Source organism: Lissotriton vulgaris, chromosome 12 (assembly GCF_964263255.1).
Source record: "Lissotriton vulgaris chromosome 12, aLisVul1.2, whole genome shotgun sequence".
Taxonomy (NCBI): domain Eukaryota; kingdom Metazoa; phylum Chordata; class Amphibia; order Caudata; family Salamandridae; genus Lissotriton; species Lissotriton vulgaris.
The window spans coordinates 121,598,524-121,621,943 of NC_141700.1; the positions used below are offsets into that span (position 1 = coordinate 121,598,524).

At 42.0% G+C, this 23,420-nt stretch overlaps 1 protein-coding gene across 1 annotated transcript; it reads right to left on the reverse strand.

Annotated features, from left to right (window-relative positions):
* Window positions 1-309: 309 nt before the first annotated feature.
* Window positions 310-21,943, reverse strand: NDUFA7 (NADH:ubiquinone oxidoreductase subunit A7). Its single transcript, XM_086947495.1, has 4 exons — window positions 21,850-21,943; window positions 11,149-11,198; window positions 2,792-2,941; window positions 310-547 (listed from the first exon to the last, which is right to left on the reverse strand). The coding sequence occupies exons 1-4, from the start codon at window positions 21,898-21,900 to the stop codon at window positions 451-453; spliced, it is 348 nt and encodes a 115-aa protein (XP_086803621.1). The 5' UTR covers window positions 21,901-21,943; the 3' UTR covers window positions 310-450.
* Between the last annotated feature and the right edge of the window lie 1,477 nt (window positions 21,944-23,420).

Genomic DNA, 23,420 nt, shown 5'->3' on the forward strand with positions numbered 1-23,420 from the left:
CAGTCACCTAACCAAAAATCTGGAAAGCCCCTGAAGTAGCAAGACACACCTCATCAAGCTCATTCAGGCAAAAACATATTTAGTAACACTACACAAAAATAAATTGTGATCAACTCGTAAGAACAGACATACATGCTTAAATAACAGCGAAATGATATAGCAAGGTTGAGGTTGATTTTACTATTCAACATGAAGTCCTATAAGTTTCTCATCAATTCTCCATGCATAGGAAATCAGAACTATGGTTTACAAAGTACTGACTTAGCCAAAACAAGAGAGAAAAGAGCAAAAAAAACATAACTCGAAAAATAGTATTATATATTATTTTTAGTGATTATGTTTTTCAAATGACCTTTTTACACAAAGCAAAATGGTCAAAAACGAGATAACAGTTGTTTTTTCTGCTATGCAAAGCTGTTAATTTGGAAGACACTTCCAAAAATGTCCAATTCACAAATATGGTTCATCCTTGGACAGTTCCCATTTTTGAGGCGGTATTCCTGGTATGACTGGCTTCTTTTCACTTTTTGCAACTGCAGTGTCGGTGCTGTAGGGAAAATGAAGTTACAATTAGAAAGTAACCATAGTGAAGAAAAAAAAGATATTAAAAAGGTGCCAAATTGAGGATTTCGTTTACACTTCGTAATTTATTTTGAACCATTTCCTGACATAACAGAGAAGTCTTCCACCAAACTTTTAAAGTCAATGACTGAAACCAATTCCATCCGTTCAACAGCTCTAGTCAACAAAGAAAACGACCTATCTTTGACCAAGACTCTTCTCCACATTCGAGAGCCTCCCCAACTTATGGGTTGTCCTTTCATTGTTTTTGGACTGTAGCATTTCGAGGATATATAAGAAATCTGGTAACACTGAATCCGAATAGAAAATGTTTAAATAGCCATAGATCATCATGACAATGTGGCACAATTCTGTCCTTGGTCACCCAGGTTAGAGACCTCGGTCCTAATCTAAGAAAATATATTGTGTTCTTCGACTTGTACATCTCCCTCACAGCTCTGTCCACCTCCTCAGTGTTACATGAAACCTATATTTTAGACCCTCAAAGCCTCCATATGCCCAAGAACAGGAGAGTAAACAAAGTGGCCATTGAGGGCATTAACGTAGACCAGCTGCTTCATAACGATTCATTTTTGAATAAGGTTGAGCTGGGACAAGGAGCAATCAAGGGTACAGAAGAAACAAGAACAGCCAGGTGTTTTTAGAGCAGGATGAGGCGGGAGAAAGTCTTCGCCCACCACTCTTTGATCCCAGAGAGGGATAACAATCTTCAGATTTCATAGGACTATTAACATCAATATATCTGATTTGGTGCATCTTTTGAACTAATGTGTGATCATAAAGCACTTTTTGAGCTAGCCTGTTCTTGGAATTTCATGCATACAAAATAGAGATTACTCAGCCTTACTTAGAGCATACATGAAAATAGAAAATATTTGCTACTGAAACTTTTATTTTCACAGATAACATGACACATCAATAGCCTCATCTTCATCACCTTGATAACTAAATGAGGTTCATCAGCCCTTGTAACCGGAATCTAGCTTGGCTTTTAATTTCACCATGTTTTCTTCAGAATTACCAATCACAGGTCTTTATATAGGAATCCAGACCAGTTCTGTTTTGTTGGTCTCTCTGCGATCAATGAGCTGTAAAAGTATGAACCATGCTAGCTTCAAGTTTTTATGTAAACATTCTGACCTCATCCATGCTGAGCGAGAAATGCTTGTCGATCAGCCTGCACTCACTTTCTTGAACAAGATGAAACAATGCATATGATAAGTACAATATGAACTTGATAACATGGCCTTTTTGGAGCCCAGTATAACACTCCTTACCAGGGAACTGAGTGGGAATACAGGTTTAAAGTATCATGGGGCGAGTTTGACCTTGTTGTCGAAAATAGAGATTGCCAAGCTTGCCAGGACAGACAATGTTGCAGCAAATATCTTTGCTTCAGGTTTCTGGTGCTCTCAAACTGGTGTAAATTTCAGGCTCAAAACACACAAAAAGGAGGGCAATGAGTTATACATATAATAAGCACAAAGTAAACTCCTGGGTCTAATGAAGAAAGGAGAAGGAAAAGAATAGAAAGAATTGGTATGCCCAAATGTGGGGTATTCCCTTTTACGGAAGAATTCCCTCACCCACCAAAGGTTGGCATGCTTCTTAATAGGGAACCTCCTCACACCGTAATGCCTAGTCATAGTGTGGGCTTTAACCCCCTCACTAAAGGCAGGAGGTCATTGATGTTATTAGAGGTATGATAAATACCTTTCTAATGAGCGTAAAGTGGTGAGGGAATGTAGGGCACGAGATAAAAGAATGTGATCTTAAAGTGGCTCCAAAGTACGCAACAGGATTTATTAATGCATCCTTGGGTCAGAATTAAAACCAAGCGATAAACCAGACGGGCGTGGTTACGTCCGTTAAATTTTCTCAGAGTAGTAGGTTGACATGTTTCTACCCAAGACCCACCTCAGCGGTGTCGCAGCATTCCTCAGGACCTATGTTACAAATGCTCCTGCTTAAGTGCTCGAAGAGAAATTATAGCAAAATAGAAAGAAAACCAGTGGTCCACAATAATGGATCCACTGCATATATATATATACATACATACATACATACACACACACAAACATACATACATATATACATACACATATATATACCATTTTGGTAGCTACATATAAACTATAGGTAGTATAGCCTATAACTGCAATTCACTCACCATTTATCATTGTGTATGAAAGACTATGAGAAACCCTACCTCTCAGCTTGGGTTCCTGAAGTGATAACTTTGTGAGGTGACATTATGACCTCTGGAGGGTACATTTCCCGACGTCCATCGCGTGTACAGTAATAATTGTGTGCAAACTTATGGCTGGGACCAAGTGGCAGATTTGGCGGAGGCTGAGTTCTGCAAAGCATAAACAAAACTAAATATAAATCACAAAGATTTTGCAAAATAATTTAAAGACACTGCTAAGCTTTTTATAATGTCTATCCCACTTATTTCTCTACATGTGTCAGTGTCACTGTTTTGTGCTCACAGCTTAGGAATGCACAACACCAAATTAATTATTTGCCTGAGTTTGATAGAGAGCACAATAAACTACATTTCATAAGGAGAGTGGTTTTTCTTTAGCTAATAACTTTGGCACAGAATACCGAATCTTCACAAAACAATCCCTAATAAAAGTTCATCCTCCTGAGCTCCTTTCTGGAAAGCTTCAGGGGGGGGGGGGGGGGGGGGGGGGGGGGGGCGCATCCATTTATCGGTGCCTGAGAAAAATGTGGGGTCCAGAACCTTCTTCTAATGCAATTTCCCATAGGAATTTTGGGCCACAATACAGAAAGAATCAGTAAACAGATTGACACCAAATCTGGCAGAAAACAGTATCTTCACAAAAAAAGTTTGCTTTTTGTGATTGGGAGTAAATCTGTTCAGCTGTTCGAGAAATTAAGAAAAAAAATGTGATATCTGGACAGTTGGTCCCACAGCAGTACCGAGGTGATACCCCAGTGCCTAAAATTACAAACACAGAGCAATCTCTTTTATCCCCAATCAGTCCCCTCCTTCCCAGGGAGCAGTACCGGTTCCATGGAACCAAACGATCTGATTAGCTGGTCCCAACATGAAGAGAAATGTTGCACCTGTAATTACAGGACACACTGACTCAGTCCTGGAAAAAACACATAAGAAGGCAGGGTGGGGGTAACCCGACCTCCAGGTACTTCTGTAGTGGCACCGAGTGACAACTTTCGAGGACCAAAAAGAAGGGAAAAAATTATTTATCGTGCCGTGTGTACAGTGGTACTTCGGTGAGATCCAGCGCATACCCTATTTAGTAGAGTGGAAGACCTGGTACTGCGAGATCAAAGCAAACTCCACAAACTGAAGTTTGATTGGTTCTGCGGTACCAGTATAGTACACGCGTACTGCAGTACCACAGGAGTACTGTGGTACTCAGTATAGTACACGCGTACTGCAGTACCACAGGAGTACTGTGGTACTCAAAAATATTTTTAAAGAAATAAAATGGAGGAGGGGCCAACCAAGATGGCCGAGTGGATGTGATCCACACAAGCTCTGCTGCAGCATCACAGAAAGTCAAGGCCCCAGAGCCACCATTGGCCTGACCGAGACCACCGAACACAGTATACCAGGTTGTGAGGGGAAGGCATGATGGAGGCCACTTATTAGTCACCAGATGATCGGATTGAGGAAGATTCCTACCACGCCTGCTGAGAGATTCCTACCACGCCTGCTGAGGAGTGGCGGACAAGGAGATGGTCGCACCAGAGGGCTCTATGTCTCGATGTAAAGGGAGCAGCCTATATACCAGAGACTCTGCCACACCTGAGAGGAAGGGATAGCCTCGTGGGATGAAGAGACTCCAGGGAGCGCGGTCGCACTGTCACCCAATGTAGCACTGAATCAGAAAAGAGGTCACTACCCCTTGCGGAGGCCTCAACACACCATGCAGTTGGCGCGGTTTCTTGGTGGGACGCCTCACTGACACAGCGCATTCCAGCAGCATACACCTGCGTAACTGGGCAATCCCCTGGAGGAAACATTCTGTGGCAAAGGGGAGACACTAAATGGACCTACGGCGAGTGTGACTTGCAGGAGAGCATCCTGCCTGCCCCTGATAGGGGCAGTGGCGTTCCCAGAGCGATGAATACTCGGACAATTACACCAGTCTCTCATCTATGTATAAGCGGTTTTGGATTGAGGTGCATGGCATTTGGCCACAGCCCCTAGGTGCTCGACGTTGATATGTGGTCCAGTATGTGGTCCAGGCACAAAGAAAGTACCGGTCAGCTGCCTGACCCCAATGTGGCAGGCCAGCCATGTGACAATTGATGGTGACTCAAATGGCAGCCAACAGCTAATTGGGGCTCCCAGTGGAGCCCAGAAGGTGGGGAGAGATGGTTGTTGGTCTAGCGCTGTCCTGCTGGTTCATGCACCTGCCTGCGAAGTAGTCACCGCCACCCCTTCGGATTAAGTGGGGGAGGACTCTGAATGTGCAGCCTCCAAAATATGTGACTGGGGCCCATGAACATCGCCCCATGTAGAAAAAGGTCAGTGCTGAGGCAGTAGGGGACGACAGCAGCACCCGAACGGCCGTGACCTGATTTCTTCAAGAGTACACAAATCAGCTGCCTCTCCATTTAAAGGGAGGACAGTATTCATTTCGACCCCTGATAGAAGGCTACCCTTTGTCATACAGAAGATCCAGATGCCCCCCACGGGTCACTGCAGCATATACAACTGAGGCATGGTACTCCACGCCCCGCCCTGTTGTGGCCCCCCTAACTGCGGAGTTATATGTCCTCTGCCAAACACACTACACCACGCCAAAGGTCTCTAAGTAACATGCACCGGACAGGCTCTATCGATGCCGGACTGCTGTCTGCCGGTGCCGTTAGGTCACCCCTGGTGCTACTGCGCACTACTTTTATGCCTCCGAAGAAGACAAGTCAAAAGAGAGTCTAGCAATCTTAAAATGTGAAGATCTCGAAAATAGATCACACCCAATAACATTCACATCGGAAACGTGGAAGAAGGGACAGAAGCCCAGATCTGGAGGCCTTGCCAACAGGTCTGTTCGCAGAACTGCTAGGGGACAAATAGTAAAGATCAAAAACTAAAGAATTCATTGGGTGGGCCAACAAGGAAGTAAAACCGACATGGGGACTCCCATAGGAAACGCTCACTGGCTCAAGCAAAAAAAAATATAATAATGCAGTCATTTAGTAGAACTAAAGCAGCCATTTAATCGGACACTCCGGAGACACTACTCAAAAAATAAATAAAAGCCCACACCCTTTTGAAACAACCTCACATGATTTCGCTAACCACCACTTCAAAACTTGTGTTTCACAGAAAACAGTTTGCAATACATACAATCCGAAGCCATCAAGGCCTCGGACAGAACAGTAGACTGTAGATGTTGTAATATTATATATAAACCTTATGTTTAAAGTAAAAATAAAAAAATACTGAAATTAAACAGTTGTTTGCTGAGCGAACTATAACTTGCACCCCGCCAAGTCCTGATTAGGACTTTACTTATCATCTCACTCAAGATGTTAAATGACATCGATTACATTACTTTTTTTAAATTCAAATCATTTTTATTGAGAGAAAATTCAAATAAAAGAAATTCATATATGAATAATGGACACAAGTGCATGAATAAAATTAATAAAATGAGAAGAAGAAAATGAAAATAGCAAAAACGATAGAAATGGGTCAGACCAAAATAATACATACAAGTTGTTGCATACATAATGGAGTACTCAAGTGCCTAGTGATTACACCCAGTGTCTACATAATAATCGTATACTGTGAACACATCAGTGAACGAGAATAGCTATTACAAATGGCCAAGTTATCAAGCATTGTAGTTACATTCAATACAGGAATAGCTATTACAAGTGACCAAGCAATCAATCAAGCAAACAAGCAATGTGGTTATACAAGCTATGGTGAGCAAGAGATCCATCAGCTGCCGGTCATTATCGTTGACTAGTGTTGTGTCTAGAGCACCTAATATGATGTATGAAAATTCTCTGGGGGGGAATTGATGTTGAATACGTGTTCTACACAATTATACATTTTATCCCAGAACAACTGTAAGGAGGGGTAGGTGGATAGCATGTGGGCGAGATCACCGACAGCGGCGTTACAGTTCCAGCATGTCAGATTATCTTTTAAATGTAGTTTAAAAAGTTTTTCAGGAGTCCAGTATGACCTGTTGAGTATCATGTACTTGGTTTGAGACAAGATAGGAGATATTTTATTCGAAAAGGCTGTACTATATATTTTATCCCAATCACACATGAGATTGGTAGAGTTAGGTTATGATTCCCAATGGGTCTTGTTACGTTTGTGAGACTTTCTAGGGTTGGGTAGAAGGAGTTTATATAACATCGATACAAAATGGCCTGCTTTCAAGATTCGTGAAAATTGAGAGGCGAGCCATGGATCATAGGGCTTAATGGGGCGTGCTGAAAGTAGGGTCTTCAATTTCAAAAAAATCGTAAAAATCCATGGGAGTCGGATTATGTTGGCTTTGAAGTGTTGAGAAAGTTAATGGGCGGGGGCCTGCATAGAGATCTTTTACTAAGTTAATACCTTCTGAGACCAGCGCTCCCAGTAGAGCATGTTACCCTCAATCTTTAGCGAGGGGTTCCACCATAGAGAACTATATTAGATTTGTTTAATCTTAATTTGTTTATACAGTTGGTCTAATCTCAGGAGTGCTCGTCTAGTATTGAGGAGAACATATCTAGAATGGGGCAGGTGGGAGAGATCCATGTTGAGGAGGGCAGATAATGGCATATTGTTGATGAGTGACTTCTCCACATCTATCCAGACTGGTGTGTAGTCCAGATTTACAGTCAGCCAGTTGGCTCCTTGCGTGCATAGAAATCCTGTTTGATAATTCCTGAAGTTAGGGAAACCCAGACCGCCTTTCTCTTTAGATAGCTGCAGCTTAGTCAGTGATATTCTGGGTTTCTTCCCCTGCCAGAGGAAGGCATTAAAGAGCTTATCGATCTTGTTTAAAAAGTCAGAGGTGAAAGTCATCGGCAACATGCTTGCGAGATAATTCCCTAGTGGAGTCACCATCATTTTCAGTGTCTCTGCCCTACCCCACCAAGAAAGATATTTTGGAGACCACCCTTCCAGCAGGTTGGAGATTTTTTTAAAGACTAGATTTTCGTTAGTGTGAAGGGTAGAGATCAAATCCTTGTCAAAATCCAGCCCCAGATACTTAAAGCATGTTGGTTGCCATGTCAGGCCGGAGTCTCCCAAGATCTTTGTTACCTTGGTTATTAAGCAATTTTACTTCAGTTTTATCTTTGTTTAGTTTATACCCTGACACATGAGAACATTTTTCAATTGAGGACATAAGAGCAGGAATGGCCTCAACAGCCTCTTCTGAGACCACTATAACGTTGTCAGCGTACGAGGTAATCTTAACCGTTCAATCCTTAAAATGTATACCTGAGATATGATCATTGTTCCTAATGTGGTATAGGAATGGCTCAATTACAAGTAAAAATAGTGAGGGGGAAAGGGGGCAGCCCCGTCTGGTACCCTGTTGTAACTGGAAGGATGATGAGATTGACCCTCCCGCCCGGACCCCTCCCGCCTGTACCCTAGCCGAAGGATTAAAATAAAGAGACATTACCATCTTCGCAAAATTTTCTCCCAGCCCTACCTCATTCAGTGTTGCTTCAAGGTATGTCCAGTCAACTTTATCAAAAGCCTTTTCGACATCAAGCGTTATTGCTACTGCGGGAGATGTAATAAGTTTGGCCTTCTCCAAAACATGAGCCAAGATCCTGGTGTTGTCACTGGAGAGCCTATTCTTCCAGGATCATAGCAAAGAGCTTACAGTCTATATTGAGAAGGGAGATCGGTCTGTAATTTTTGGTCAGTGTTGGGTCTTTCCCTTCCTTAGGTAACACTGCAATGATGGCTTCAGCCAGTGTACCTTTGACTTTGCCTGATTCGCTGAATTTGTTGAACAAGTGTAGTAGTGGCGTAGATAAGAGAGAAAGGAAACACTTACAAAATTTTGCGCTAAACCCATCTGGGCCTGGTGCCTTCCCACATTTATGTGATTTAATTGAATTTTCAATTTCCATGGTGGTTATTGGGCTACTAAGTTCCGATCGCTCCGTGTCTAAGAGAGACAGCAGGTCACATTCGTTAAGGTATTCTAGAATTTTTGTGTTATTTACACCTTTCTCTTTGGAGTATAAGGTGTTGTAACAGTCTTTGAAAATTTCCGCAATCTTTTCTGGGTCAGAATATATTGCGCCATTGTGATCTTTTATACTGTTAATCGTATTCTTGTGTACTTTAAATTTTAAATATGCAGCTAAACTCTTACCAGCCTTATTCGATTCACAGAGCTTGAACCTTCTTTGTCTGTTTATCCAGACCCCTGCTCTATTGCTTAATTTATTATATTCATACTTTTTATTCACTAATTTATTCAGTGTTAATTCATCTCTAGATGTAATGTGCCTACTTTCTAGGGCCAAAATCTCTTTCTCTAACTCGTCAAGGGCTTTATTGTATTGCTTATTAACGGCTGATCTGATTTTAATAATTTCACCCCTGATAGTGCTTTTCAAAGCCTCCCTGCGATTTAGGTCAGAAGTGTTGTTCCTTTTATTGTGCGCCAGGTAGAACTGGATAGCATGTTCTATTAGTTTCTTATGTTGTTCCTTTTCCAACACTTCCTCATTCAGCCTCCATAGAGATTGACGATTGGTCGGTTTAACGATGGAGAGCGAGATACAGGAATGGTCTGAAACCACCCTAGGTTCTATTGATGTCTCCATGATCCTAGAAGTGGCGTTACTTGTGATAAATAGGTAATCAATACGAGTGTAGGAGTCATGGGGATGTGAATAAAAAGTGTATTCCCTGCCTGTGGGGCTTTGTAATCTGCAGGAGTCCAGGAATACTTTCAATCTGTTTAGTTAGGTCAACCCAAAAGTCTAGATCGCTTGTGTTAGGGGCGTAGATGTTTGTGATATAGAACTCCGTGTTGTCTTTAATCAATCTAGAGGTGACACACCTCCCATTAGTGTCAGCCGTGTAGGATCCAATCTCAATGTTCGATTTCTTTGCTATCAGGGTCTGAACACCGTTTTTCTTACCGACTGCTTCAGAACCCATCACCTCATTGTAAAATCTATTCCTAAGTATATTGAATTGTTTGGCATTAATTTTTGTTTCCTGCAAAAGAACAACATCTCCCTTTTGTTTTTGGAGATAATCCAGGATCTTCCTCCGTTTAACCGGATGGTTAAGTCCTTTAACGTTAAGCAAAAGTATTTTCAGGTTATCCACTCTAGAAGTTCCCATCGGGTTTTTGGGCGTAGTGTGTGATTCAAGCTAGAGCAGTGGTATTACCTCTGTTGAGGACACTGGCTTCACGTCTCCTTGGGTTGCAACTCAGCCAGGTATGCCACATGTATCGCTAATAACAAAGCGGCCAGCTCCCCTGGCCTACACAGTCATGCCTTAGTGCACAATGGATCATATTAGAGGACAAATGAGTACTGGAGCAACCTATCGAGGTAAGACATGTGGTCCCAGTTGTATAGGGAACAACAGTACTTGAGCAGCGAAAGTAATAACATACAGACATAAGTAAGCATACTGTAATAGTCAGACAAAAGAAAAAGAAAAACCAAGTGAAAGTCGGACCCATACCCCAGCTCAGTAAAATAATAAGGGCGAATTTCATTGTTTTTATGGTGTTTAAACATTAGTTTTTATAGAATTACAACACTTAACTATAGCGTCACTTCAACCTTTGGCTCTTTACAAAGAACAGTTGTGTAATATATTAAACACACTTTTGCAGGCAAGTTTTGTGAAAATTTGACAAATGGCAAAACAATAACGCTCTTTCTATAGGAACGGTGACCTAGCGTATAGATCCTGATCACAGAAGTAGGCAACTTTTAAAAAGTTACACCCGACCCCACTTCTTTTAACCCTTAACCATCATAAAAATCTACACTTTATAGTTACATCCAGGCTCACCACGTATTACTTGCCAAAACTTTTCAAGAGAATGCTTCTTTTAATTCATGACATTACGTTTTCCCTAACTTAAGACTTTGTTCCTCAGTCCTTTAAAGATTTATGGTTGAAACCACTGCTGAAAAGTATATCTTGAAACACAGCCTCCAAAGTCATGAAGGTCCAATATCACAAATTCTTATGCCACAAAAAGACTGGAGATAACAATTAAAATGCAAGCCAAAACTTTCATATTGATGAATAATTATACGGTCAAAGCAAGACTCTAAAGAGGTCTTTTTTTGTAGAATGTAGCGGATTACCCTCGGACAGTGTGACAATGCTCCCCCCCTCAAAAAATTTATGTCAATCGATATCATCTCAAGCACCCTTGAAATGAACAGTATAAAGTAACAATTTTAATTAAACACAACATTCACAAAATTCTTGTTTCAAATCAAAGGAATCTGTTTCCCCCACAATAACAATAATCACCAATTCGCTAGGCATAGATCGTCATATTTGGAAGCCATAAATAAGAGAGGCTTGCAGACAATTACCTTTTTGATATTTCAGTGTATCTGAGTTGTAGTTTGGACTGAAGATCGTGCTACAGAATAAAAAAACAATAAAGGAATTAAATTGAATCTAGTTTAAAAAAAAGACTGAAGTAATACTATTCTTTCAAAACGTTTTTGTGAAAACTGCATCAAAGCATTATTTACAGAAATTACTTTTCTAGAATTTTATCTGGATAGTGGGTAGAGAGTAAAGCTGTGTATTTAACAATTATAAAAACAAATTAACTAATGCACTCGTCTTTTAGCCTGTGGCTTTATTGCGATGCATGCTCACTAATGATGCTGATAACTTTTATTGTATGTCAAGAAGAGTGATGGTATAATTTCGTTTTGAATTGGAGATCTCAAGATTCCAGGGTGCACAGCAGAACAATATGAAAAATATCTTAACCAGAAAGCTAAATATCAAACTTTATAGATTCTGTTAACTTCAATACTGGGCTCTCCCGAGGGTAAAAAAACTGCAATTGATATTATCTTTACTCTACTACTAACTGCAATTATCTGCAGAGGATCACTTTAGCTCTTTTTAGCCATCAAATACATTGCTTTTTAAATGTGCACTTTGATTTTAACCGGCATTGTTTTTAATGCTTGGCTTGACAAACGTGGTTAGTGCTGAAGTGTTTCCCCCGGTTTGAGCAGGACACCAGTGGCCGCCATCTCGGGTGACAGTCTAGTCGCCCACGGGGATTTAGTATTTAATGGAGATTGCGGGTGTGAACGCGCAAAGACTGTAGGCAATGGATGAGCTGCCGCGTGCCAAAAGGCAAACCCGGCTGCGCCCATCCGCGCACAGCATCAAGTCATGCTGCTGGTTGCCCCATTGACCCCCGAGAGACCTCGAGCTCCAGAAACTGCAATTCTTGGAATAAAATACTGCACATTGGTAAGCAGGTTGTCAATCCCATTTCCACTTCTGTCTTCAGCGACTCCATAGTGAGTCCTCCTGGTGTTGGGAAGCATTTTCTTGCCTGTCTTACTTAAATGTGGCTTACTCAATGCCAGATCCCTGGACAAAAGCATGCTTCAGAGGTTAATCTATTGTTGCAAAGTGACAAGTAGGATGTATTATATATCACGCAAACATGGACACCACCGGACTCAGCAGTTGACCTGGGCCTGGTGTGTCCCCCTGGTTTTATAATCATCTATAAACCTTGTATTAACAGGAAGAGGGGAGGAGTTGGGATAATATTCAAGGAAAGCTGGAACTTTGCAACCCTTACCCTTGACAAAATATCTTACCCTGAGTTGCGGGACTTCACCCTCAAAACCAAAAAAGGCTGTAGCATTCTTTGCTACCGTCCTCCTGGCCACTCAAACACATATTTGCAATCTCCGTTTGCGATTACTACCAACCTGGCCCTCACTCTCTCGAGATGTCTAGTGTTAGGAGATTTTAACTTGTGGGCCAAAGGTGGATCTCTCCTACGCTTTTAAGGAATTACAAGGATCTTGCAATTCTATGGGTCTGCAGCAACTAGTCCAGGGCCCCACACATCCGGGTGGTCATACCCTTGATCCGATCTTTGCTACAGAGGGGCTAATTACCATGGGAAACCCCTTCACCCCTGTTGGACCCATCATGTACTTATTACCTTTCAGCTTCACAGAGATGATTTCAGACCCCCCCCCCCCCCCCCGACCTGCGCAGGCACCTCAGCGTATTGACAGAGCCTGGCACAAACCTATAAACCATTAAATAGCAGGTGTTTTTACCTGCCAAATGTAGGTAACCCTGTTCCACCGTGGATGAAAATTATAATGCACATGAGAACAGCATTGTGGAAACCTTGGATGTAGTTATTCCTTTAAAGGGTTTGAAAACCTCTAGTAGATACTCTGCTCCTTGGTTTAACACATCTCTGAAACTACTTAAACAATCTTGTAAGAAACTTGAAAGGAGGTGGCGTCGATCATATAAATTGGAAGATAAAAAGACATTAAAAAACTCATACATTAATTCAAAAGAGAGATTAAAATAAGCAAGTTATTATGCTAATCACATTTGGACGCCCAAAATAAAGCTTAAAAAGTCTTTGACATTTTGCGTAATGTCTCTAATCCAGAGTGCATGAGCCAAGCAGTAACTTCCTCACAAGAGCTCTGTGACAAACTTTCTGATTTGAGGGTAAGATCTGTAGGACATTAGAGACTATTTGTTTACTCCATCCGCTAAATGATCCCAGATCTGTGGTCACCATCCCTATTAGTAGGGATACCCCTCAGTACGGGAATAATTTGGAATGGTTTGATCCCCCAACGGAGAATCTTTTCTATACCATTGCAATGTCTACTTCCTCTGTGTCTCCTCTCGACCCTTTACCCCATAATGTCTGGATAGAGAAAGAGCATTAACTTTTTTCACCATTACAGCAATTCTACAACCAGTCACTCATATCTGGCATGGTTTCTCTAGCCTGAAAGAAGGCGATCGTTACGCCTTTACTAAAAAAGGACTCCTTGGACCCAGGGGTTCCCAGCATCTACAGGCCAATTTCTCACCTGCCTTATCCAGTCAAAATACTGTAACATTTTGTTAGCCGGAAACGGTCTCAAATTGTGAAGGAAACTTTTCTCACTGAGGGGGAAAAAATTGGCCGTAGGCCAAATTAAGGCATGGAAGCTGCCTCGCTTATGGCACTGGATGAACTCAAAATTCAGACTGATGGCGGCCAATCAACTGTCCTGGTCCTCTTAGATCTTTTAGCCTCATTTGATACGGTGAACCACAATATCCTCCTGGATCGACTTGTTCCAAACGGTGCGTGTGGCACTGCATACAATTGGATGCTTTCTTATCTATTTGATCGCTTTTAGGCAATTGCTCTTTCTCCATATTGTGCAGACTTTAAGAATCTGGATTATGGAGTTCCACAAGGCTCAGCTTTGAGTCCGGTCTAGTTCAACATCTATCTAAGACTTATGATCACTCTCATAATTTCAGAGTGGTGAATTTTGCAAATGACACTCCATCAATTTTGTCCTCACACAACGACCAACCGCTGTCTGTTACTGCTTTTCATGACTGTATGAATGATTTCATCAGATGGTTTAAACTTTATTTCCTTAAATTTAACAGGAAAAAACTGAGCTCTTATGCTGCTCCTCCAGCAAAGTGCCGATTGCAATTCCTTTGAACTTCTAGCCTGTGCCTTCTGCTGTAGCGGTCCATAACCAATGAGTTACATTTGATAATAAACTGTTCATAGAAACACGTGACTAAAGTTGCTGGCATTTGTTTTTCACTATTTTGAAGTCTTCGTAAGATTCATCCGTTGCTGCCTCCTACTGCTAAAAACACTAGTTGTTTGAAACGTTAATCTGAGCAGGTCGGATTATTGTACTGCTCTTCTGTTAGGAGCACTTCATCTTCTTTCTCTTTTTTGGGAGTTTTATATGGCGCTAACTAGACCCGAAGGTATCCGAGCACTTTACATGAGCTCCAGTTGCGTTACAGATGGACACAATTAATTTGTTTTGTTTTTTTGTTAGGCAAGAAGAGATTAAGTGATTTACCCAGAAACACAGGCTGTTGAGCGACCCTGTTGAGACTGGAACCTGGCTCCCCAGCTTTGAGGTCGATCATCCTAGCCATTAGGCCACATCCTTTCTCCTAAATGCTTTGCCACTGCCAATCTTGTGTGCATTCCAAAATTCAGGAAGACCAGACATGGCAGACCAGCTTTTATGTTTAGAGCAACCCAAATCTTGAATCAGCTTCCTGCTACCATCAGATCCTTGACAGACCTTCTGCAATTGAGGAAAGCCCTGAAAACTTGGCTCTTCCCGAAGTCATTTCTGTTCATATTGTAGCACTTTATACTGTATCATTTATCTATTTTGGTATGATCTCAGCTGCAGCTTTTCCCCTTCCCCTCCACTCTCCCTTCCTGTCCCCGGCGAGTCCCCCCGGAGCCAGGATACCAGCATTGTCAAAGTACGCTTTATAAATGTTTTAATTAAATAAAGTAAACTAAATGGTGCCATTGAGACTGGTGAAAACTGAGTCTGTGGTCCACTGTGTGGGACTTGGACGATAACTAATCACATTAGTGAATCTATGCAACAAGAATAGTGATTTGCATCCTTTAGAAAGAATTGACTCCAAATAGTAAGATTGCCCAGTCTTATAGGATGCTCCTCAGGCCCTGATATTAGATCCCGATCTCTACAAGGTGCTAGTTGCTCCAATGAATGAGGCTGTGCTCTTGTACATAAACAAGAAGGGTCAAAATATGACATTCACTAAGTGGAGACTGTTCTCCAAGGAGCGATACTTGCCTGTTGTACAAAATCCTAAACTGCGAGCAAGGTGCGACACTCACCCAAAAGAGTACCCCTATGGAACCTCGGAGATTCGCAGCACAGTTAATCTCACTTTAGTAGCCGACTCTAAACATAACCAATAGTGCTTTCCGAAGGCAGTGACTGGGCTCCAAAGTGACAAATGATCACACGATGAATGAGACTGTTCTGAAATGCGATAAGCCTGCATGCCTATATGAGAAACTAGCCATAGTGAAAAAAGCCACTGAGTGAGCTGTGCTTCAGCTTGTGAGACTTGCCCCAAATGTTTGAGCCATACTATTAAGTGTTAGACTCACTAAATAGAAATATGAGATCCACTGGATCAAGCAGAACGAAAACAGTGAACGGCCCCAACTTGTCACAAAACAATATTTGGGGGGGATGTTCTAATGGACGTCAGCATTGCACCGAAAAACATAAGTGAAAAAGAAAACATTATAAGTGTGCAATATCAGAGGGAGCAGCTTAAAAGGCACTGGTGTGTGATATTTAAAGATGGCCAACATAACTGAAAATGAGCAAAGCTAGGTTTGTTACATAAAAATATCACACCCTACCTATAAAGGAGTTTTATCCTTACATTAGACAAGTTGCAATTATACATAGTTCTGTACAGGTATAATTATTTCAGATGACAGGGCCTCCATCTGTTCCTTATATCCCTGATACTCCTATTCTAACAGTACAACATTAAACGTTGTAACTTGGTAAAGTACCATTCCGCTTCATCACACGCTCTGTGTGTCATGGGCTGCAGCATTGATATAAGCCTCTCAAACGTTTAATGAGGATCCTCTACTAAAATAAAGTAAAGGTACGAGGTAAGAGTCCTAACTGAACTGTACACTGAAAAGCACTCGACTTAACTGATAATTTGATGGCGCTGAAATCAGTCAAATCAGGGCTTCAAAGATCAACAAATGACAACTTGAAGCCAAAGTTAGGTAACCTCATAAAATTACTAGACCCACACGATCTCAACTTGACCTTGCTTTACTACTGAGATATATCATTTAGGTACAATTTTATGATTGTATCAAAAATATTGCATCATTTTCCTCATGAGACGTGTTGGAGAAGAATCAGCCAGATGCTGGGGTGATTTGGAAAGTGACTGCCCTAACTAAACTGGTTATTTCAAATACAGGATCGGCATGACTGACTCATATCCGGCCAGCATTTTTATAGTCACTAGCTCAGGATCACTGAATGTGACCTAGCCATACCAGCTTAACAGAGGCAAATCTGTTATGTGTAGTCCCTCCCTCAGCTCTGCTGCCTTTTTCCAACTATTCCTCAGTCCTACTGAATTTTCAAGGATTATGCTATTTGATTGACTCTTTTCCATGTCTGGCCATATTTCACATAAGAGATGACCGTGAAATGTGACTTTCAGTGCTGGCAGTTTGCACCATCTCACGTGTTACACCTTCAGATAGTCAGTTTGGGCTTACTTTACTGTTCCTCAATTCGAAGGGCCTCATTACGAGTATGGTGGACCGACAGACTCTGGGTGGTGCTCTAAGCACCCCCACACTGTGGCCCCACCCGCAGTATTAAGAGTGTGGCGGTTGGACCGCCATAGGGCCGCTGTGTCCGCCAGAGGAACCAGGATCCCGCAGCGGTCAGGAGTAGAAATATGCTGGTGATGCCGCTACTGCATCACTGAGCATATTCTGAGAATGCCTGTCCACCTCCATTTTTATGGCGGTGAGCCCGCCATGGAAAGGGCGGTGGCGTGGCAACTAACTATGGGAGCTCTAACGGGGCCCCTGGGTGCATGCAGGGCCCCCCTGGAATTGTACCCCAGTTCCTCCAAGGTGTGGCATGAATGCCACACTGTGCAGGAACGTGCTGCAGGCCTGTCACGGCGGTAGGACGCATGTTAAACTCTCCTATGAGCCCAACAGCCCGCCACTGTGAGAATGCCGCAGCACTGCCCGCATGGATTACAATTGTAATACAGCAGGCATACCATGGCTTTGTCGGTTCTCCTGTGGACAGTGTGGTGGTGGCACCGCAGGAGGACCGCCAAATTTGTACAAAAAGCCCGAAATGTTCCATAGTCACAGCATATGAAGTACTGTTGGTTAAAATGCCAACACTGGCATGGCAGTTGATTTAACTCTTGAATTTGAACAAGGAAAGTGTTGTGGAATCACACAGCCATTAGTATCTGGGAGTTATTTTCAACAACAACGATAAATATAAATCCCATTTAGAAGAACAAAAAAGGAAGGGTGCTGCACTTGCCTTTGCAATTGGCTCAATTCAGAAGAAACTACAAGGCCCAACTTTCGCACCAACTATACAGGCTGCACAGGCAAAAATCATCCCTACTCTAACCTATGGTAGCGAAGTCCTAAAAGGTCTGGACAGCGGCCAATTGGACAAAATTATTACAAAAATCTATAGATCAGTATTTAAGCTACCATCCCAAACATCACCCGCACAAATAAGGTTGGAACTGGGAATTTGCCATCAATCACTTGCCAGGGCTATGACTTTTCTTGTGTGTTGTCACAAACTGAGGTCGTCAAAGGAAGGCAGCCTAGGACATTACTTGTGGGCCACCCGTCAATCAAATTCATGGCGAGCAGGCCATGATTACTGGTTAAAAGGGCTAACAACCCTATGCCTAAAGGATCTCTGGAGCATGTATGTAACTCAGAAGGAATTCAAAAGGCTGGCGAAAATAAGCACCAAACAGCTTTCAATAGTCGAAGACAAGGCGCGCCTAGCTAATAGAAGTCATGGGTGGCTGACTCTGCAATCATATTCCTTGTTGATCCCACAGCAGTATCTAACCGTATCCTTCAATGCACAAACAAAATTAAGCTTTTTAAAATTGAGACTGAGTTCTTAACTTGTTGGTTCATTTGCCAAAATGGAAAAGAGAGCAAGGACGAGACTCATGCCGACTTTGCTGGGAATATAAGGAAGACATAATACATATCATTTGTCTTTGCCCCAAGCTGCTGACTGAAAGACGGGCCCTCTTCAAGCACCTATGGAATACAAAAATGATTAGAACATGTAGGGCAGCAGTCCTAGCTTGCTTCGATCCGAGGAACACTAAATTAAACTGTGCCCTTGTCAGATTTATGAATCACGCAGCAAAAAAACTTTGTGAGGGGCCCACAGTCTGTGGTCACTCGTTGGCAAAATGACCTGGCAGGCTTCACCAGTCACTTTTACCCATATCTGACATTACTTACCCATATTGAATATTACTTATTCATTCTTTTAAATGAACTTTTAAACGTATTTTAAATGTCACTTTTTGATACCTTCTAAATCTTGTACTTGCAATGGTTTTTTAAATCACGCAATAAAGTTATTTGAATGTTAAAAAAAAAAAAAAAAACTCTTGACATGTAGTCAGTTGGCTAGTAGACCAACTCCTTTCCATAAGCAGTTTATTAAGCGGTAGTCACATGCAAGAACCTAAAAGTATATTATTAGTAGGACAAGTCAGGTATGGATTGCCCATTTAAATAGAATTTTCAGGGTTTAGTTCGTGAAAAACAAACACTCAACAAAGGTCAGAATCAGATCACATTCATCCACTGGACCTTCAATAAACCTTAGCTGCCTATGCCAACTGGGGAAAACAATTTAAGGGCATGGTAATGAGTTTAAATTTTAATTAAAGATCATTGTAAAATACAAAACAATTTCAATGACCGTAAAATGTGGGTCGATTCAATGGTAAAAAGGTCCATCCATTATTTTAAACTCAAAGATACAAATTCTCCCCTTTACATAATCTGCACAGCTCAGCTCGTTTACCAAGTCCCAAATGAATAAACAAAAAGAGTAGGAAGCACGACAAAGTGACTCATTAAAACGGATTGGGACTCAAACTTCATCACAGATTGTTTCACACATGTCCAATTATTAAATGGAGGAATAAAAAGGATGAGAAGGACTCCGTAGGCTGGGTTCCTTAGCTGCTGTTCATTCCTAGCAGAGGGCATTCCCCATATCATGATCACCAGCTCATGGTCAGAGTAGGAAAGCAAGATATTGCCCTTTCTCACCTACGCTGGTAGGTTTGGCATGGAGAAGTGAAACACCATGCATCAACCAAGAAGTGCCTTGCTTGAATAGGTGGGAGGGTTTCCAATGAGTTCCCATCATTTGAAGCCACACCATTAGCATGACTCGAGATGCAGTCAGTCACCAAGAAGTGGTGCCATCTCAAAAGAGGAACTGACCCTACTCGCCTGTAGCTTGAGCCATTCAATTTAGTGCTTTCCTGATCAACTCTTGTTAAAGGTCTTATCCTAGCCCACTGATCGACATCAGCCTAAGCAAAGTCCTGTAAATAACATTAGCATTTGTTCAAGGAAATCACTGTTCCATCCTGTCACTGGGCAATAACAAAGTCTCTCAATTTACTGGCAAGGCAATTGCCTCAAGCATTGAAAGGTTCACATGAGCACAAGATGTAACAAGCAGGAGATCCGGTCTCTACCGTGTTGTAGTTGGAGGGCAGGATCTTCATACAAGAATCTGGAGCTACTCATGTAGCAAGAAATGAATGTTTCTTCATTTAGGTGCTTCGCCACAGACACAGCCTTATAGGTCCTGTTAGATCTCCATTATGCCTCTAACTGTAAAACACAGCTCAAGCTTCGCCAGCACAGAAGGCAACAACATTCCATGCACCATCACATTCTCACAGCATCTCCACTTAACATTCTACATTACGCTCACTCAGCCATCCAGACACATCCCCTTTCCTTACACAGGACAAACCAGACATGCCAGCTCACATCATCCTCCTCTTTCTTTACACACAATGTCAAAAATAACCACGAGAAAAAAAAAATCACACCTTTTCCATCTTCCACAAGCATTGTACTAATGCTCACATGACAACACACTCCATCACGCAAACAATTTGCAGCGCAGCACTCCACCACGTCCAACACCCAGTCAAGCTACCTCACTTAACCAACAGGACCACATGCCAGTCAGAAGAAAGCATCAAAATCTGTAGCCAGCACCACCCTTCCCATTCGTACACAGTGACAATGGATCCCTGAGCACCCGCAGGCAGATATTGTAGCTACCCACCACACCATCATGAGGTAAGACACTTCACTGTGTTTCCTATCGCGACAGGCTACTACTCTTCTCCACTTTAGTGCCTGCAAGGTAGAACATTGCTTAATGCTTATACATGTAACTACTCTTCCCCCACTTTATATCAACCGGCAATTCTTCTAAGAAATGCCTATTAAATAACCTGTTCCCTATAAGCACAAGCTGCTCACACCTTGAGACAGGGTCAGCCCCTTTTTTCGTCTTTGCACATCATATTTTCCTTACACACAGGTTAAACCAGACGTGCCACGTCACTTCAGTCTGACAGATAAGCAGTTAGGTACATACTATAAGAATATGCTCCAATGTGGGAGAAAAATTCTACTGAGAAACCCTCCAACAATATTGAGACCATTGCCTAATAAAAATAAGTGATTCTATGATCTAGGATGTGAAACTGAGAGACACACACCTTCTCTGGGTGAATCTGTACTCTATAAAGCGAGACAGGACTTGAATGAATGACACTAAATCAATGTGAGCCTATGCTTAAAAGGTACGTCACCTCAATGGGAGATCGTCTTTGCCAAGTTGTTGAAGAACTAAAATGACGAGCAGCTATGCTCCAAGAAGATGCCTAATTTCAAAGAGTGAACTTCTGTTTCATGTGGTGAGGCTCAAACTAGATGAGCTAGATTAAAATGTAACACCAGATCTAAGTTATGAGCTGCAAGTTGATGAGGCTTGCTCGAAGAGCAAGAGTGACTCGAAGGGCCAAACGTTTTAAGCAGAGCTTGAAATGGAAAAATAAAGTATCTTGTACCAGAGTACCTGCTTCTTTCTGAGAATCGTCAGTAGTCCTCAAATAAAAAGTATTAAGACTCTCTTGAGAAGTGCAAGTATTCTCCCCTCAAAATAAAAAAGTGCCGTTATTCAGTACCGGATAACACCAGCCCATTTAAGGTATTAGTATAAAGACTATATTAGGTTTAAATCATCGAATAGAAACGGCGGTAACAGCTCTCTGGTTTGTAAGGGACAAATTGGCATCTGACTAAATTCAAATGACCGAAGGATTGTGTCTAATATATAGAAATTATATCATGCGGTAGGTCTCTGGAAGAGCAATGAATGAAGGAATCATCCGCTGGGTAAAAGCTATCCAGACAGTAAAAGGTACCCGACACAAAAAGGATAATGACGGGAGGTTGGTACAAAACGCATTCAAAGCAAATTTGCCGCTAGAAAATGAATGCCCCCGTTCCTTCCTGAAACTCCCGCATATTGCACCCCCGTCATGCCAGCTCTCACCCCTGATAACCAATTTCGCAGCCTCTGGATCAACTTAGTGGCCGTCGCCATCTTTATTGCCAAGGACAGCCAGGCAGCATCGAAACAGACGAAGGACTGGAACAATATCAAAGGCACAGGGACGATAAATATAAAAGAAAGACTATTGTAGCTGTGATTGGGAACCAATGGGAGAGCTTTAACGGGCCAATCAAACCAGCAGGTAGAGTAATAGTAGCATACATGTAAACAGACCCCATTCTGGAAGGAGACTTCTCTGGTCTCTACACTCGTGCATATGAAACCGAGGGCCAGGTATTTGAGATAGGATTGACGTTTTAAACATTAGGGGCCCGATGTAGGTGCCCTAATACCGGTCGGAAACGTTTCCGACCGGTATTACGGTTTCCAGATGTAGGGCATGCATTTACAGAATCGGTATTTTACCGATTCTGTATTTACCAAAATACAGAATCCGTAAAATACCGATTCTGTAAATGCAGATGTAGCTGGCACATGTCAGAGTGCCACAGGGCTTTAAGAATCGGTATTTTACCACCCAATCCTATTGGGTGGTAAAATACCGAATACAGGTGTTCATGCACATGTGTGCATGCACACCAGTGCCATGTGACACACAGACATGCCCTTAGGGCATGTCTGTGTGCCACATGGCACACGTGCCTGAATTCAGGGTGCTAGAGGGTGTCAAAGTGACACCCCCTGCACCCTTGCAAAAATCGGTATTTACCGAATCGGTAAATACCGATTCGGTAATGACCATTGATTCCTATGGGTTGCAATGCCCATAGAAATCAATGGGCTTTACCGATTCGGTATTTACAGAATCGGTAAATACCGAATCTTAACGATTCGGTATTTACCGAATCTGAAATACCTACATTTCCCCCCTTCTAATTTACCACTTCTTAAATACCGAATCGGTATGATTCGGTATTTTAGAAGTGGTAATTTAGAATTACCTACATCGGGCCCTAGGGGCCCAATGTAGGTAATTCTAATTTACCACTTCTAAAATACCGAATCATACCGATTCGGTGTTTAAGAAGTGGTAAATTAGAGGGGGAAATGTAGGTAATTCAGAATCGGTAAATACCGAATCGGTAAGATTCGGTATTTACCGATTCTGTAAATACCGAATCGGTATCCCCCATTGATTCCTATGGGCCTTGAAGCCCATAGGAATCAATGTGGAATACCTAATCGGTATTTACAGATTCGGTAAATTCCGATTGTTGCAAGGTTGCAGGGGGTGTCACTTTGACACCCTCTAGCAGCCCAATTCCGGACTTGTGTGCCATGTGGCACACAGACATGCCCTAAGGGCATGTCTGTGTGTCACATTGCACAGGTTTGCATGCACAGATGTGCATGCACACCTGTATTCGGTATTTTACCACCCAATAGGATTGGGTGGTAAAATACCGATTCTTAAAGCCCTGTGGCACTCTGACATGTGCCAGCTACATCTGCATTTACAGAATCAGTATTTTACTGAGTCTGTATTTACCGATTCGGTAATTTTACCGAATTGGTAAATACAGAATCGGTAAAATACCGATTCTGTAAAT

What these genes read in the sequence shown, in the direction of transcription:
- NDUFA7 (XM_086947495.1), bottom strand. Translation starts at nt 21,900, where the DNA reads ATGGCGACGGCCACTAAGTTGATCCAGAGGCTGCGAAATTGGTTATCA. An exon ending in TGCGAAATTGGTTATCAGGG is followed by an intron (nt 11,199 to 21,849) that starts GTGAGAGCTGGC and finishes TTTATTCTGTAG; the next exon opens with CACGATCTTCAGTCCAAACT. An exon ending in TCAGGAACCCAAGCTGAGAG is followed by an intron (nt 548 to 2,791) that starts GTAGGGTTTCTC and finishes TTTTCCCTACAG; the next exon opens with CACCGACACTGCAGTTGCAA.